The 17,754-nt window shown below is 52.4% G+C and overlaps 1 protein-coding gene and 1 non-coding gene across 2 annotated transcripts; both read right to left on the bottom strand.

Annotated features, from left to right (window-relative positions):
* Positions 1–554: 554 nt before the first annotated feature.
* Positions 555–10,036, bottom strand: LOC117669653 (ATP-dependent RNA helicase DDX19B). Its single transcript, XM_034424265.3, has 12 exons — positions 9,827–10,036; positions 8,973–9,021; positions 8,063–8,116; positions 7,192–7,327; positions 6,458–6,550; positions 6,212–6,314; positions 5,827–5,941; positions 5,454–5,631; positions 4,437–4,674; positions 4,191–4,353; positions 3,165–3,356; positions 555–2,465 (listed from the first exon to the last, which is right to left on the bottom strand). Exons 1-12 carry the CDS (start codon positions 9,884–9,886, stop codon positions 2,404–2,406), a joined length of 1,443 nt encoding a protein of 480 aa, XP_034280156.1. The 5' UTR covers positions 9,887–10,036; the 3' UTR covers positions 555–2,403.
* On the bottom strand, positions 7,801–7,940 carry LOC117669688 (small nucleolar RNA SNORA57). The gene has a single exon (XR_004592498.1). It is a non-coding gene; the product is annotated as a small nucleolar RNA SNORA57 (small nucleolar RNA).
* Positions 10,037–17,754: the final 7,718 nt, after the last annotated feature.

Below are 17,754 nucleotides of genomic sequence, written 5' to 3' on the forward strand. Positions count from 1 at the left end.
CCCCCCCGTGGAATTCCTAGGGGGAAAGGGGGTGGGGGTGGACCCATTACTGTATGGGAGGGGGAATAATGGCTTTTTCTGCACGCGGTTGGGGACCGTAACCCCACGCAAGGTATTCTGAGGGAGAATATACACACTTAAAAACGCCGGCAGGTGAATTTAACCCTAAATATTTGGGCTTCAGCTCTGATGCTCATTTCCGTCACCCTTCTAGGAAATGGAGTGAGAACAGGAAGATGGGTGGAATAAAAAATTAATAAAGAAGCCGTCATGAAGCGAGTCCCTCAGCACTCCCAGGCAGAACCCCAGTGTGCAACGTGCACCCCTCAGCAGCTCAACCACAGCATCAGCTGTGTTCATTTTATTTCAATGAAAATGCCATGACCACAAACGTAGTCTTTAAGGAGGGCCGAGCTCTCACCTGAAAATGCCAGGAGGGACCCTCCTCAATTTAAAAATCCCCTCAGGCTTGGCAGGAGGAGGGGAAAGAGCACCTTCAGCCCCCAGAAGACCCACTGCTACCCACTGCATGGAAGGCAGCCGAGGCCGGGTGACAAATCTCGTGCGGTCTTTATTCTAGCTAAGAAGTTACATCGGAAAGCAGCCCTGGCTGCCACTGTGTGCCCGGCTCGCGTGGTCACTTGGTGTGGCCAGAGCGGATTGAAGGCTCCCGGCCACATACAGCCCACGTCTGCCTGTTATCTCCTGTGGAATAAAAATAAGTATGCCCCAGCATACTAAATCTGTGTACAGCTATGTTTTTTTAAACCTCCCCTGACACCCCCCCTCCCCCGAAGACCCCCTAAAGCCGTGGACAGAAACCGAAGAAGAGGCTGTGCACAAACATCCTAAAAATTTAGGTACATTTCTAAAACGAGCAGGGCGCATATATCGTATTTTCCATGGAAAGAATCCCCACCTCAGTCCCAGCCCCAGGCTTCCTTTAAAACTCAAGAATTCACAATTAATCATTTTAGAAAAGGGTCCCGTATCAAGCGGGAAGCCAGGAGCTCTTCTGCCCCCCCAACCCCCCCCCCGCCCCAAGCGTGAATAAAAATACTTTCAATTCTACTGTGCCACAAAGGGGGGGAGAGAGAGAGGAAGCGACCGGATCCAAGCCTTGCTGTGCCTGCCACGGCGCAATCGGAGAATCCAAACCGAACCCAGAGGGGGAAAAAATTTGCATTCGATGAGCCCCTTCCTGCCACCGCCGAACCGAACGTCATTTGGGGTCACTGCAATTGTAGGCATGATCTCTCTCTCCTCACCCCCCCACCCCAAAAATGCCAAATTGGGGCCAAATCAATTTGATAGCAACCAACCACACTCACGCACGCACACACACAAAAGGCAAACCACTGGCCTGATGCCCCACCAACGGTGGACGGGGAGAGGACCTGCTGGGACTCGGGGAATAAAGATGCAATTCTCAGCATGGCTCCGTTAAAAGGGGAGGGGGCTCCTCAGCCCTTCCAACAGACAGCTGCCCGTAGGTGAAGCTGAAAACCCCTCTTCCTGCCTATCCTTCCTTCCTTCCTTCCTCTGGATTTAGCTTTAGCTCAGCATTAAAAGTTCTCACAAATACTTCCCCTGCTGAGCTGTCCCTCATTTCTGCTCAAACGTCTTTTAATTTTACCTGCCTATTTACCTGCAGGTGAGGTCCTGTGAACCTGCCAACCAACTTTTGGCTTCCCTTCCCCGGCCACCCCTGAAAAGCCAGCCAACGTCTCGAGATTCCCCACCTGGGATTGCAACTCCCCGAAGTTTCTTGGGGAGCAGAAAAAGGATAAGAATGAAATGGCAGACCGTCATGCCATCAACTGGGGGTGGGGGGGTGGGGGGGGAACCGGAAAAGGAGCAGGGCTATTTTCCATGAGTAAAAATGGCAATCTGCCCACTTCACACATACCCACAACAAAACGAGCCCTAGGACATTTGCTCTCTTTGAAGTGTAAAAGAAAAAAAAATCACAATCTATAGATATTTGTCTGTTCAATCTTAGTACTGTCCCTCTCCATAAAACAGGCATTAAAATCCCTTCTAATTATTGGCTATGTTTTGGGGTTTTTTTGGCATCGTTTTCATAATTGAAGAGCTTCCCCCACTCTTAAGGCTAAACTAAAAGAAAAAAAAGAAAAAAGTTACTGTAAACATTTCTTCGCGAAATGTGTCTTCCGTTCTCCAGTTTGCGTTAATTTGGAAATTAAAAGTCCAGCCGCATCGTTGTTGGTTGAAGAAGATGAGGTAACTTCTGTGATCTCGGGGGGTGGGGGGGGGGAAATGACACCCCACTTCTCATGTGGCTGGTGAAGAGATGTGCCTGTTGTTGGGATGGCGTGTCCATTTTGGGTGGGACAGCCACGGAGTGGAAGGCGGGCACCCCCGAACCCCTTGGCCACCCCTTCAGTTAGCAATTTTCTCAATCTCATCCAAATCATCTGTATCCAATTTATGGATCTTCTTGTCTGCACAGAAGGAAGCGAAGCAAAAAAAAAAAAAAAAAAAAGTCAGAAAAGATTAAAAAATCTGTAAAACTGGGAGCCCACTTTGGATCTCCAGTGATGTGTGGCCCAAAAAAGACATTAAGCTTCTGAAAACTCACCAAAGCCCCACTGGAGAGCCCGGAGTTGCTGATGACCCTTTAAAAGCCCCCGAAACCCTCTTCCCATGTCACTGAATATATGTTAATATTCTGGATTAAATTATGTAATGGATGGCAGCAGGGGGTCTCCAAACTTGGCCATTTCTTAAGACTTGGGGACTTCAACTCCCAGAATCCCTGCCGGCTGGGGGAATTCCAGGAGCTGAAGTCTTAAAGGGGCCATGTTTGGAGACCCCTGACCTGGAGTCATAGTATTTGGTGGTTCTTTTTGGCAAGGGGTGCCTTTGAAATTATCCTAATCCCCGGCAACCGCCTGGACAAATCCCTGCCGTTTTCTTGGCCTCCTCCTTGGCTGGGGCGGAGAGAGAGGGACCGGCCCCACGTCCTCCAGCTGGGCTTGGGGCCTAAGGTAGGATTACGTTTCCTTGGCCCTACCGGAAGGCCAAGAGGTGCTGTGGGGCACAAGCAGGCGAGAGAGGCACACGGCTCCAAGGCAGAGGGGCAAAGCTGAGCCCTGAAGCCCCCCACCCCCCACCTGAGGCGGTTGTGGGGAGGGACTCACTGAAATGTTCCTGGATGCGGCTGAGGATGTTCATGCTGTGCTTGCTGTCCACCATGTTGACGGCCAGACCTCGCTTGCCGAAGCGCCCCGTGCGGCCGATGCGGTGCAGGTAGGTCTCGTTGTCCGGGTTCCCGTCTTTGTCCACCGGAAGGTCAAAGTTGATGACCACAGAGACTTGCTCCACATCTATGCCTAGAGAGGAAGTTTATCATCAATAACAGCTTTTCTATATTGGTATCTCTATCATAACAAACGTATTTACAAAATTCTATATATCTCTATCTTAAATTACATCCTTACTTAGATTATGATTACCTCTATTCATAATTCAATTTCATATCCTATATTTCTTCAACAATTTTACTTTCTACGTATTATATTTAGCAGATTATCCCTTATTTTTTTCATCTCCTCTCAAGCCAGGAATACCATCTGTTCCAAATTTGATACTACTCGGTTTCCTCCCTCTCCTTCATTTCCATGGACAGTCTGTCCATTCCTGCACAATCATATATTTTTTTTTATTATAATTTGATCTGGAGGAATACCTGAGACAATCTGACGTTCAACAGCTTGGGGGGTGGGGCGGAGACAGGGGCCTCCCCACACAAAGACGTTGCGATAACCGCAACGCTGCAAGCTTCCTTCTTGACTTTGTTGGAAGCCGGCTGCAAATTGCGGCCAGATGACCGTGGGATGCTGCAACCGTCATAACTACAGGACAGTGGCCAAGCACCCACATCCCAATCCCAAGGACGCGGTACGGACGTTAACTGCAAGCGCCAGCCCTAAGTTACTTTTTTCTGGGCCACTGGAACTTTGAACGGTCGCTAAACAAACGTCCCTTAAACAAGGACTGTCTGTAACCGTCCAGGACTAAATGGGGTCTGTGCGGTGAGGAAGACGGGAACCTCCGAGTGCTGCAACACTGGAGCCCTTTTAAGAAGAGACTGGAGCACCATTTGTCTGCTTGAGCAGGGGGTTGGACTAGAAGACCTCCCGGGTCCCCTGTGATTCTGGACTCACCTCGGGCGCAGACGTTGGTGGTGACCAGGACCTTCTCCTTGCCCTCCCTGAAGCGCTCAATCACGGCCGCCCGCTGCTCCACCATCATCTCCCCGCTCAGGAGGGCAACCTGGTGGCCTTCTTTGGACAGCTCCCCCGCCAGCCAGCCGGCCGTCTTGCGAGTCTGCAGAGGGGAAGGGTCAGGGAGGGAGGGTCCTCCGGAAGGGGCGGGGCTAGAAGGGGGGTGTCGCCCAGCCCAGCACTCACATGGCAGAAGATCATGGCCTGGGCGATGGTGATGGCCCCGTAGATGTTGCAGAGGGCGTGGAACTTCTCCTCCCGGCTGCTGCAGAGGACGTAATACTGCTTGATGGTGTCCAGCGTCTCCTCCTCCCTCTTCAGCTTGATGATGTTGGGGTCGGGAACCACCTTCTGGGCAAACTTCCACACCGAGTCCTCGAAGGTGGCTGAGAAGAGCAGCATCTGGCAATCCCGGGGAAGCATCCTGAACGCAGATTTAATTTAATTTAATTTAATTTAATTTAATTTAATTTAATTTAATTTAATTTAATTTAATTTAATAATTTAATTTAATTTAATTTAATTTAATTTAATTTAATTTAATTTAATTTAATTTAATTTAATTTAATTTAATTTAATTTAATTTAATTTCCAATTTATATACCGCCCTTCTCCCTGAGGACTCAGGGCAGTGTACAGCCAAGATAAAAAAAAACATAGAATACAAATATTAAAACATTTAAAAATATATATAAATTTTGGCCCAAATTTAAGAATCACAAACTAATTAAAAGAATTTAAAAATTTCTTCTAAGCCAACCCGGCTTGCTGAAAAAGATGGGTTTTCAGGGAACGACGGAAGGCATTGAGGTCATGGATTCTTCTTATCTCCGGGGGCAACTGATTCCAAAGGGTGGGAGCCCCCACAGAGAAGGCCCTCCCCCTGGGGGCCACCAGCCTACATTGTTTGGCTGATGGCACCCCGAGGAGGCCCTCTCTGTGGGAGCGCACGGGTCGATGGGAGGTCGTCGGTAGCAGCAGGCGGTCTCGAAGATAGCTAGGCCCTATGCCATGGAGCGCTTTAAAGGTGATAACCAACACCTTGAAGCGCACCCGGAAGACCACTGGGAGCCAGTGCAACTCGTGCAGGAGCGGTGTTACATGGGAGCGCCATGTTGCTCCCATCACTACCCGCGCTGCTGCATTCTGTGCCCACTTAACGGGCGGTGCCAGCTGACGAAGGGCAGCCCCTGGTGCCCTCACCTCTGGATGCGGATGCTCTGGTCCTGGTGCCCCTGGGTGGCAATCATGACGTCGGCCTCGTCCAGAACAAACACCCGGATCTTCTTGGGGTCGATGAATTTGAGCTTCGAACACCAGTCCAGGACGGTGCCCGGCGTGCCAATGACGATCTGCTCGGCGATCTTCTGGCCACGCTCCACTATTGGACAGGAGGAGGAGGAGGAGGAGGGAAAGTGACCCCTTGGGAAGCTTCCCACTGGGAAAGCCTGTCCTGCCCGCCCTACAGACCCCACCCGACTCTTGCGACGGAGGGACCCTCACGGATGGCAGAAAGCAGGAAGGCTCTGGCCTTGCCAGATGCCAGGAAAGGGAGAGAACCAAGCTGGGCACTCACGCTTATTGCCCCGGACGGCGTAGGCCAGCTTCAGCGCAGGGTAGAAGCGGCCCATCTGTTCGATGACCTTCCCGGTCTGGAGGGCCAACTCGTAGGTGGGGGAAAGGCAGAGGCACTGGAGGAGGGGAGAAGGACGAAGAAAGTCAGAAGAACGGAAAAAAAAGAAAATCTGTCCAGTGTCTCCCTTTCCAGTACCAGGGCCCAGCAACTGGCACATCCCCCCCTGCCCTGTCTCTTCCCAGTGGTCAGAACCGGTCTTTGGAGAGAAAGTTCCCAGCCTCAGGGGAGAAGGCCGGCCCTTGCCGACCGAAATCACCCTCTGCAACCCTATGATCACACCACGCTCCATCCCCTGCCCCTAATCAGGGCTGGTCACGGTGGCTACCTGGGGATATCTGTGGTCCGGCTCCACCCGGCTGAGCATGGCCAAGACGAAGGCTGCCGTCTTCCCGGTGCCGGACTGGGACTGGGCAATCAGGTTCTGTGGGCTGCAGGCAGGTTGACCCCGTGAGCAGGAGAGAAGAGGGCCCTGAGCGTCTCAGAGGAATGGCTCCCCTTGGTGGACCCCCAGCAAAGGGTTGTTAGGGGACCCCGTCACATCTGCCCCCGCCCCCCCGGGCCAAGAACTTACGGCTCCGCAAGCATCATGGGCAGGGCGTTCTCCTGGATCTTGGAGGGCCTGTTGAACCCCATGGCGTACACCCCCTGCAGCAGCTGGGGCTTCCTGATGGAGAAGCAAAGCGCAGCAGGGTTACTGAAGGAGGTCAGGGCCTCAGAGTTGAAAGACAAAGAGGGAGTTTAGAATATTTACCATTTAGTAAATAATAAATATTTACTATTTATTTTTTAATTTTTTTAAATTCTTTTCTGATATTTTTTATGTATATTTGTTGGTTTTAACAGTCGCTTGGTCGATTGTCGTTGTGAGCCGCCCTGAGTCCTCGGAGATAGGGTGGCATACAAATTTTATAAAATAAATAAATTTCTTGTATTTACCACACTTGTCCCTGTGAATTTATGTTGCATTTACCGTTACTGGTCCCAGCCTCCTTGCTGTATTTCCTACGCAGGTAATCCTCGACTTACAACAGTTCATTTAGTGACCGTTCGAAGTTACAACGGCACTGACAACGGGTTGAGGGCGTGCTGAATTTCCCGTTGATCAAGGGCTCCTTTGAGCAGAGGGGAGAAGGCACTGTGCCGGCCTGGGAGCTGGGAAGCCCAAGAAGACGCCTACACAGCACGAAGGCGGCTTCGGATCAGCCTCCCTCTCTCCCCCAAGGCACCAATGCCCCCCTACTCTGAGGGATGCCCCTCCCCTCTAGGGACCACGGGCTCCCAAAGAGCCAAGCGGGCGGCACTTACAGGCGCAGCTCTTCGAAAGACTTGACCGAGTAGAGGGGGGAGGTGGGGTCCCTCTGCAGCACCTCCACCTGGTTCGTGTTGTCCACCAAATTGCTACGGATGAGCTTGTTCAGCAACGACTGGGCGGCCCGATCCTCTGTGGGCAAACGGGGAAGAGGGGACAGAGGAGAAGCATGAAGAGCACGGAGACTTCTATGCCGCTTCACAGGGCTCTGAGGTTTACAAAGGCCAGCCTCTTGCCCCCAGCAATCTGGGTCCTCATTTTACCGACCTCGGAAGGACGGAAGGCCGAGTCGACCTTGAGCCGGTCAGGATCAAACTGGTGGCAGTGGGCAGTTAGCCTGCCATCCTGCCTTTTAACTGCTGCGCCCCCTGGGCTCTGGAGATTTGAGAGATTTCAGCCACAATCTCTTGGCAGGACACACCTGTGACAGTCACGGTTGCTTCTGCCAAGGTGTCCTCTTAGCACGAAAAACTTCCGTCGAGATGCCCGCAAGGCAGGCTATTGTTCTCCGTTGCTGACACTCCCCGTCCTAAAACTACGGCCTCTCCACCGTCCTGCCCCACATACCAAGCCCACCACCCCTAGTAGGTCTCTGGTTGAAGACCGGGTGTCCCAGCGCTTGAGGATAGAACCAGCTGACGGCAAACAGCTGGCACCGAAGACAGAACGCTGAGTGGGTTTGGCTTTACCTCCGGACATTACAGAGCTGGGCACTCACCTGCCCAGCCCTGCCAAGAAAAGGAGGGTCTTAATTGTCCCCCACCCCACCCCAAAGAGCCCTTCTTGGAAAGGCAGACTAGGCCGGGGCCTGGGGTTTTCCCTCCACCCAATGCCAGGTTTTCCATGTCCCGAGCCACTTGAACTTACCCTTTTCCTCCTCTTCTGTCTTCTCGGCATTGTTGCTTGTCTTGACAACGGCACCTGTTGGGACAAACCATCCTTTGTAGGACCATCAAGATGGGTTGGCCAGAAAGTGATTCTGTTCTGTTACTCCAGAAGGGCTCGGATAAGCGCCTCTCGTGGACGGCTAGTAAATCATCACCATCTGAATTATCCAGTTAGAACCTCCCACTGCTGACAGAGCCACAAGTGTTATACAGGTAGTCCTCGACTTACGACTACAATTGAGCCCAAAATTTCTGTTGCTAAACGAGACAGTTGTTAATGGAATTCTGCTGTTTTATGGCTCCTCTTGAGAACATTAAGTGAATCACAGCAGTTATTAAGCTAATAGTACAATTGTGAAGTGAATCTGGTTTCCCCATGGACTTTGCTTGTTAGAAAGTTACAAAAGGGGGTGGGGGGGTGTCACATGACCCCAGGACACCGCAACTGTCATAAATATGAGCCAGTTGTCGTGTCCAAATGTTGATCATGTGACCTCCAGAATGCTGTAATGGTTGTGTGAAAAACAGTCCCAAGTCACTTTTTTCAGCGCCATTGTAACTTTGAACGGTCACTAAATGAACTTGTTGTAAGTCGAGGACCGCCTGTATATGTTTGCCAATGAAGCTCGCAGATTTATTACCGCCGAGCAAAGCTCTGATTGACTCAACCTTAAGCCTAAAATAAATTCCTTGGTGCTTAGAGCCTTAGGCTGCGTTCCAACAGGTTGGGCTCCTAGGAATGAGGATGTAATTTTACTCGTAAAAGCAGGAGGAAAATTGTCTTTCCGTGTGGGCGCAACTGGCAAGAACAAAGAGCAGGAAAAAGACTCGGAGGTGTGTGTGACAGTTACGGGAAATGGATCTGCCTCGGGAACCATGGCTGCACCCACCATTGGCATCTGGCTTGAGATTCTCCTCCTTCAGGTGCAAGTTGCTCAGCTGAAAGGAAGAAAAGAACATATGAGAACCACAGTTTCCTTCCCGCATTGATTCTCCTGAAAGGAAAGGATGAGCTATCACAGCTTATGGGTATGTGTATATATATATATATATATATTATATACATACATACATACATACTTATAACAAACTATTCTAAAAATACGAGTTCCAGGTATGTATATACACACACACTCACACACACATTCCACAGAAGCATATATATATATATATATATATATATATATATATATATATATATATATATATATATAAATAAATAATTTTATTTTGTTGTTGTTAGTTGTGAAGTTGTGTCCGACCCATTGCGACTCCATGGACAATGTTCCTCCAGGCTTTCCTGTCCTCTACCATCCTCTGGAGTCCATTTAAGCTCAAAATAATTATAGATGGATAGATAGATAGATAGATAGATAGATAGATATTGAGGTAGATGATAAATATATAGATATAAAATATGTATTATACACACACACACAAGCAGCAGGAGAGAGCTTCCTACAAAAATCCCTTCAAAATCACATCACAAAATCCACTTGGTACCAAATTCGCCCACAGGCGTCAGGTGACTTGCCCCTCCCCGACTCAGGGCTACAACCACAGCTTCGCGCGGCCGCCCAGGGGCGCTTGCGGGGTTGGGGTTGGGGTTGGGGGGTCTGGACGCCCCCTTCGCTTCAAGGCCATGGAGGGGGGAGGGGTTTCCTGCTCAGTTTCCTGCTCCCTCCCCACAGCGGCCCACTGTTCCCACGTGCACAGGCGTGTCCTTCCGCTGGGCCTTTCTCACCGAGGCCGTGGCGGCCGCCTCCTGCTCGTCCACCGCCAGCGCCCACGAGTCGGTCGCCATCCTCTCCCCGGAGACGGAGAGCCCGCTCGGCCTCACGCTGCAGCCCCCGGGAGGCCGACGGCTCTGCGCAGGCGCCGCAGGCGGGGGGGGGGCGCTCCGTGTGCACCGCAGAAAGGATTCCGGGCGGGACGCTGCGGCGGCACGACGGACGTTCCGGAAACCGCTAGATCCGCCCCGCCCCGCCCCCTTTCTTTCTTTTTTTCCCCACCCCCTTCTCGTTTCCAACGTTCCGTTGGCGGGGCGAGCGCGCATGCGCGATTCCCGCAAAAGACTAATGCGTTTCTCCGTGCCGGTCCTCGAAGGAGACCCCCCCCCCCCCGCTATTTTTCTTGGGTGGGGCTGTTGCCCCGCCCGCCGTTGCAATGTCCAGCCGGGGGTCTGGAGGTCTTCATCTCCGTCCGCCTGCAAGGCTCCTTTGCAAGGAAGACCCAGAGCCCCTGCTGGCTGCAGCTGAAACACCCCCCCCCGACACCCCCCACAATGTTGGCTCTGCAAATATGGGGCTGCATAAAGAGGTGGTGGGTTGGCACGCAATTGCCACCCATCCTTGAGCAGGGCTGCCTCTTCTTGCAAGCCACCATCTTGTGAGACTTGAACTCAGAACACCCGAGGGATGGGTGGGAGGGCAGGCTGGAATTCACCTGTGTGGGCAATTATCGGCAATTCAGGTAAGTCCTCGACAACCAGGACTGAGCCCAACATTTCTGTTGCGAAGGGAGACATTGGTTAAGTGAGTTTTGCCCCATTCTGCCACCTTGCTTGCTTGCCACGTTAAGTGAACCCCTGCAGTTGTTCAGTTCGTAACATGGTTGTTAAGTGAATCATGCTTCCCCCTTGACTTTGCTTGTCAGAAGGTCACAGAAGGGGATTACGACCGTCATAAATATGAGTCCGTTGCCAAGTACCCGAGTTTTGATCATGTGACCACAGGGATAGTGAAATGGTCATAAGTGTGAAAAACGGGCATAACTCACTTTTTTCAGTGCTGTTGCAACTTTGAATGGCCACAAATCCAATGGTTCTAAGACAAAGACTACCAGTACAGAGTCACTCAACAGACAGCGAGATGGGCAGCATATCAATTTAATACATAAATAAACCAACGTATTTACATCAGAACATATGAACCATGAACCAGAAAATCTCTAAAGGTCTTTTCTTCAAAGAACTTTTTGCACGGATGAGGGCTTGATCTTGGTTCCACTACTTGCTCTGCAAAACCAGGTATGGGCTCGTGAGTGGTTCCTCGAGGGAAAAAAAATCCCATTTGCAGTGGTCTGTCCAGGTTTGAGAAGCACCGCAGCAAGCCAGGGCTTCCTTGGTGAGGGGATGCTGGGTGAACCATGGCTGGGTGGGTGTACTCAGCAAATCCTCTGGGTTTCCCCCTTTCCATGGCTGAGCCCAGCGGGCATCATCATGCAAAAGGCATTTTCCTCCTGGTCATAACCCCTCGGTCCCTCCTGCCAGCCTGGATGACGCTGTTAGCATCTCTAATTACGGGAATTTGCTTCTCGGAAGGATGGCATGGCATGGCATGGCTGCTCTGCATCGCCTCACTGCCCCTTCCTCCCTGGGGCTCAGCCATTGTCCCCCCCCCCTTCCCTCTCATCTGCCCCATTCTCCCATCCTGACCCCTTCGTGCCAGGGTCAACTTTGGGGTCCTGCCGTTTCATCACCGTCTCGCTTTCCCAGGGTGACATCACAGCCTTTGCCATGGCAACGGGCAGCCGAGTCGGTGTGGGTGCTGAGCCACGCACAGGCGCCGGGGAAGCAGCTGCGGCAAGCCAAATCAGAGCGGGCAAAGGGAAAATGGGCTATCTGCTGAGATGCCCCTTGAAGAGGGTGCAATCCTTGCTCAATTGCCGGGAAACCTGCTTGCTTGTTTTCCCACAACCATCTGGACCCCACTTCATTCACACCGTTTCCTGCGTTTGCTCAATTCCTCCGGCCAAACGTTAAAACCACTGGAATTGGGTAGACGGCTCAAATGGTTTGAGGGATTTATGGGTCAATATCTTGCTAAAGCTCCAGCCAGGATCTTGGCACGTGGTGTGAAGCAGGCAGAAATTTAGGCACTGGGCATCATGTGGACGAGGTACTGTTAATCTGGATGTGGGCTTCAGAGCTGGCCAACCCAGCCACTGAAAAACTAACCCAGGAGTCTGTCCTCAAACACCGAACTAGGTTCCAATAAAGGAGAATATTTGTAGCTCAGGGTTGACACGAGGGGCGCTAGGTGCTCTCTGGGCTTGGCAGGGGTTGCCTTGCAGATGTTTCCTTACCCACCCCAGGTAACATTATCACTAGCACTGATGATGTCATCTGGTTTGGATCATGAAAAGTCTACAAGGAAACCACCAAGCTCAGAGGGCACCCGGGACCCTCAAGGGTTCTCAGCTGGGGCATTGTTCAGCATTCTGGGTATTTTTTTTTTTTTTTTTTTTTTTTTTTTTAATTTGATTTATATGCCGCCCTTCTCCGAAGACTCAGGGCGGCTTACAATGTGCTCAGCAATAGCCTTCATCCTTTTGTATATTTATACAAAGTCAGCTTATTGCCCCCACAACTGGGTCCTCATTTCACCTACCTTAGAAAGGATGGAAGGCTGAGTCAACCTTGAGCCTTTGGCGAGATTCGAACCCTGCAGAATTGCAGGCAGCTGGTCTTAATCAGCTTAATAACAGGGTGCCTTAAGCCCCTGTACTACCAAGGCTCTTATTGAAGTCCAACCATCTTAAAAGTTGCCAAGGCTGAAAAATAACTGCTTTTTCTCCTTCTGGGGTGAGATTATCCTTCAGATAACCTCCTTTTCTGGCATTTAAATCTGGGAGGTGCCTTCCTTCTCTTGCGGTCGCCCCGGAGGAGGACGGCCAGATGGCTGGAGAAATAGATCGGGATAATAATGAGAACCTCATTATGTTTCCACTTAAAGAACGAAGAACAGGGCGACTGTCTTCCAAACACCCTCAGCCTGATTGATGAGGCTGTTTATGCTTCGCTCTCAATGCAGAGGGCAGGCTCTCATGTCAGAACGAGAAAGCCACGGTTATCTGGCAAGCGGCAACTAAGCCAACCTTGTGGGGACCCAGCCGATGGCTACTTTAAGCAGCTTTTGCTCAGCTGGGTTATGTACGCCCCTCACACCACCCAGGCTGCCCATTTTTAATTACGTTCGGTTATTGATGAGCCAAGCTCTGCGTTCCTATTATCAGAAGAATTGCGGAAGTTAGAATTACCGTTAGGACCTCCAAACACTGAGCTGAGAAGCTAGCGAGGCCCCTTCTAGCCAACAGCTGGCTGGGGAACTCTGGGAGTTGAAATCCACCCATCGTGCTGAAGGTTGAGAAAAAGGGCCCTACAGAAAAAGAATAAGAAACTAAACTCTGATTTACAACGTTCAAACTTTTGTCGTAAAACTCGTCCTTTCTAGACTGCTTGAAAAACTAAATGAAAGTTTATATTCTGTTAAATGAGTGTTCTTTTAATTATAGAATCCAACAGGGCCAACCTACAGTTCACCCACCCAGGTATCCCCCTGAGAAAGGAGACTCCAGGTCCCATCCTCTCCCACCACCGTGGCAAATTATCAGCAGGGTTGGGGATGATGGGAGCAGGAGTCCAGCCTTGAAGGCGACGGGAAGGAGCAGTGACACCAAAGTTTGAGCTGGGTTTTCCCCCCCCTTGTTGGTGTCATCTACAAGCGTGATCTCCCTGAATGAGCAGGAGCCTGGCTGAGTGCCAAGGACATCCACGTCCTGTCCAATGTCTCCGTCTTTCATTTGTCGTCCTTCAATCGCAAGAACGACCCTTCCTGTCTCAGGAGACCTTCCTACCGACGGGAAGCAGGGAAGGATCCAAACTAGAGAGGACTTTGATGGGGGAGGTTGTTCCCCTCAAATGCAAAGGCTGATGGACAGGCAAGTGTCCATCTGACGCTTGACCAGGAGGCTATTAAAGGTTATTAAAAATAACCAAGAAGCCAGAAAGACGGGGGAGCCCCCTCATCCACCTGGGGTGCACCTTTCCAGCCCCTTCTCCCCAGAAAGAATTTCAAAGGCCATTAAGAATCCTCCCTCGAATTCCTGTCCAGTGCTTCTCAGCTGGGGCCCCCTTGGACCTGAACCTGGACTCTTGAGGGGGGCACCTGGACACCCCAATGCCCCTCACCAGAAGGAGCCCTGGTGGCAGAATGCAGTATTGCAGGCAAACTTTGCCCACAGCCAGGAGTTCAAGGTTGACTCAGCCTTCCACCCTCCGGAGAAGTCGGTAAAATGGGGACCCAGAATGCTGGGGTGGGGGGGGGCATAGGCCGACTCCGTAAACCGCTTAGAGGGGGCTGGGAAGCCCTGCGAAGGCTAAGTGCCGAAGTCTAAGCGCTAGGGCTATTCCAGGAAGAGGAGCCGTCCCACCTGTTGGCCCCGAAACGGAGGAGAGGAGAGGAGAGGGGCTCGGGCGGGTTCTCCTCCTGGCTGATACTGGGGGGCTGCGGAGACGCCGTGCTGGACGCCGCCCGAGCCGCGCGGAGGTCGGTGCGGGGAGTCGTCCTCCCGCGGCTGCGACTCGCTTTGCGCCCGCCGCCTGTCCTGCCTGCGTGTGCGTGCGCGCCTGTCCTTCCCGACGGCCAGCCGAGCCCCCGCGCTCTCTCCGCCAAGTGGAAGAGGAGCTGCAAGTAGGTGGAGAGACTCGCCAGCGGAGCCCCCCGGCCAGCCCCACGCCAGAGCCGGCCGGCTCACCTGTTGCCTCCGCCAGCTGCTTTCAGGAGAACCGGCGGGGACGGCCGTGCTCCCGGAAGGCAGCCGTCCCGGGACCCCCGACCGCCCCTCCAGCCAGGTAACAGCAGCCCACTCCACCCCCCCCCCACACAAAAAAAACCCTCGCGACTTTCGGTCCCGGTTTGTTTTTCCGTCCAGTCCCCGACCGCCTCTGTGCGGGGACTTTCTCCTGCCCCCCAAAAGTCTCCGCTTTTTTTCTGACGCCCCGCGCTGAGTCTGGGACAAGGCGGGGAGGGGGGGGGCGGGAGCCTTGATCTAAAGGGGAGAGAAAGAGAAAAAAGGAGGGAGGGAGGAAGAGAGAGCGCCACCTGCACCCCCCCCCCTTGTTTAGCTCCAGGTCTCCAGCTGCTTTCAGACACAACATCCCCCCCCTCCCCGCAGCTACAGTTGTGGCTCTGCGTGCGTAAAGGGTGTTTGCAAACGAACGACAGCTGCAGCCTCGGAGCAAAGGGACCCAATTCGGCTTCCTTTGGACGGCTGCTGTCCCGTGGGAAGGCGTGGGATGGGGGGGGGGGAAACAAGGGCTGCACCAGGGAGGCTGCGAAGGACCTGAAGATCGGCCCCCTCCTCATCTCCATAAAGAAGAATTGGGGGGGGGGACTTGGGATGAACCCAGCAGCGGTCCCCTCTTTTCCCATGAACCCTTGAGTGGCGGGGGACAGGTGGAGGGTCTACCCTCCCCAAGAGAGTGGCTCCCCTTTGTCTTTTGCACCTGAGTCCCCTTTTCACCCGAAGCCCCCCAGAGTTTGGGGGGGGGGTCCTGCCTGCACACTTTTCCACTGGCATCTTATAACCTGTTGCCTGCCCTCATCCGTTCAAGATCCCCTTTGCGGAGGGTGGGGGCTTCTGCTGCCAGGGGGGTGCTGCAGGATCGTGGCCAGCCTGGATGTGGCCTTTGGTCTTTGCTCCCCCCCTTCCTTCAGGAACCCCTTTGGAAAGCAACTCTCTGGGGTTCTCCTGCTGGAATTGTGTCGCTTCTCCCCTCTGTGGGACCCTCTGTTCTGGGTGGGCTTTGGGAAGCTGCAGAAGGGAGCAAATGCGTCTTTATCACAGAGTAAGCAACATGTCGCAATTACTCCGGTATTCTGTTCGTGCGCTCACAGTATCTCACCTCCAATTGCTGGTAGTGTGGCCTATAAATGTCATCCACTTGATGAATAAATAAGATTGCCTCTTACTCCGTTATCAGAAGAGGAATCGCGGATTCCTAGTCCTTCTTTTGCTAGGCAGAGCACACAACGCCAGGCACAATTAGTGCACCACACTGGCATCTTCTGCAAAACGTCACTTCGCTTGGAGGGCAGGTAGTCCTCGACTTACGACCACAGCGGAGCCCAAAGGTTCTGCTGCTAAGTGAGGCGTTCATTAAATGAGTTTTGCCCCATCTCGCCACCCTTCTGGCCACAGCTGTTAAGCGAATCGCCGCCATCGTTAAGGTTGTGAAGTGAACCCGGCTCCCCCCAGGGACTCTGCTGGCCAGACAGTAGCAAAAGGGGACCCTGGGACCCTGCGACCGTCATCGATACGAGTCCATTGCTAAGAATCTTGATCATATGACCGTGGGGATGCTACCCTGGTCGGAAGTATGAAAACTGGTCATAAGTCACTTTTTTTCTGTGGTGGTGTAACTTTGAACGGTCATTAAATGAAACTGTTGTAAGTCGATGACTACCTGTACTAAGCGGTTCAGGTATTTGTGCCCGGAAAAGCCCCTGGTTTTGAGGGAAATGGCGAACATGGTTGTCTGAAGCCCCCCTTAAAATGCGGGGTGGGGGGGGTGAAGATTGCCAGTGAGAGACGTTTAAGGCCCTCAAAGAGAAAACATGGGAGCTTTTCCTCCTGGGACCTTTACGCCTCCCTCCCTGCTTTCGGTCAACCTCGCTGCGGTCGCAGCCGCTACGTAAAAACCCTGGTCCTGTGATTCAGTAGCTAATCGAATCTTGCAGCTGTGCTTAATCTGAATTAATGAGCCCAATACTAGGCAGACTCAGCAGGCACAGCTGGGCTGGCCGGACCTCTTCTGGGGGGCACAGCTTCCGCCCAGGGCTTAACCGAGAGAGAAGGGCAATTGGCGAGAGACGGCTGCAAAGGCTGAATGCCAACTGAGCCATCATCACTGACCAAAACTATCTCTGCATCGGGTTGCTTCCAACATTAGGTCCCAGGAATGGCTCTTCATTCAGTTTAAGCTTTTGGTGGTAGACAGTCCCTGAAAGGGGAGGCTCCATTTAGCTCCTCCCTCCATCGCTTCAGTTTTCTTAAACTGAATTCCAAATTAAAAGATCCACTGGTCCACTTTCCCAGACAGGGACAGAAAAGGAAGGAGGGAGGGAGGGAGGGAGGGAGGGAGGGAGGAAGGAAGGAAGGAAGGAAGGAAGGAAGGAAGGAAGGAAGGAAGGAAGGAAGCCAACCCTCACCTGTTTCTCTACCCCAAACATGGAGGTCAGCCTCGAGGGTCACCCCCAGAGACATCGTGTGGGAAAATAGCCCAATTTGAAGGAAGCTTCAGTGCATTTGACAACTCAGCCTCTGAATGGCAAGGGAGCCATTCAGAGATCCTAGAACCCAAGGAAGTGAGAAAACCAGTTCCCTTGGAGGTGGGTTCTCTTTGGCACACCTTGGGAATGTGTGCAAACTCCCCCCCCAATGCCTTCGCTTTCTCTCCCCCTCCCTTCCTGCTGACGCTGAGCCTGTCTGTGAACCCCCCTCCCCCCCTCCCTCCCTTCCAACTGGGAAGACTAAACCCTTGATTTATTACCCTGCGAGGGAGAGACACTGTTCGGCAATGAATCACTCGTCCTCACCAAAAGGAAATCGAACATAAAGAGAGTGGGACAGATCCCTTGGCGCATCTGTCTAGAGCTGCCCTTGACCAACCACAGGGCCAATGGTTGCTCTTGGGATCCATCTGGATCTCCAAGCCTCCCCCTTGGCTATTTATTAGTGCTCCGGAGCATAAAGGCAGGCAGGGCCACAAAATTTGAGGCAGGGGGTGCACAAATCCAGCCCATCATGGCCAGAGCCCACCTCTGCTTTCTATCCAAGGACAGCCCCTCTGCAGCTGCATCTGTCTCAGCCCCCCCCTCCCCAAGAGTT

The sequence above is a fragment of the Pantherophis guttatus genome, chromosome 15 (assembly GCF_059756535.1).
Source record: "Pantherophis guttatus breed Tessera chromosome 15, ASM5975653v1, whole genome shotgun sequence".
Taxonomy (NCBI): domain Eukaryota; kingdom Metazoa; phylum Chordata; class Lepidosauria; order Squamata; family Colubridae; genus Pantherophis; species Pantherophis guttatus.

Bases quoted from the DNA above. Each gene is read 5' to 3' on its own strand.
- LOC117669653 (XM_034424265.3), bottom strand. From the start codon at position 9,886: ATGGCGACCGACTCGTGGGCGCTGGCGGTGGACGAGCAGGAGGCGGCC. The intron at 6,315-6,457 runs GTAAGTTCTTGG...ACCTGCCTGCAG, and splicing joins CCCATGATGCTTGCGGAGCC to CCCACAGAACCTGATTGCCC. The intron at 5,942-6,211 runs GTAGCCACCGTG...CCCCTCCTCCAG, and splicing joins CGGACCACAGATATCCCCAG to TGCCTCTGCCTTTCCCCCAC.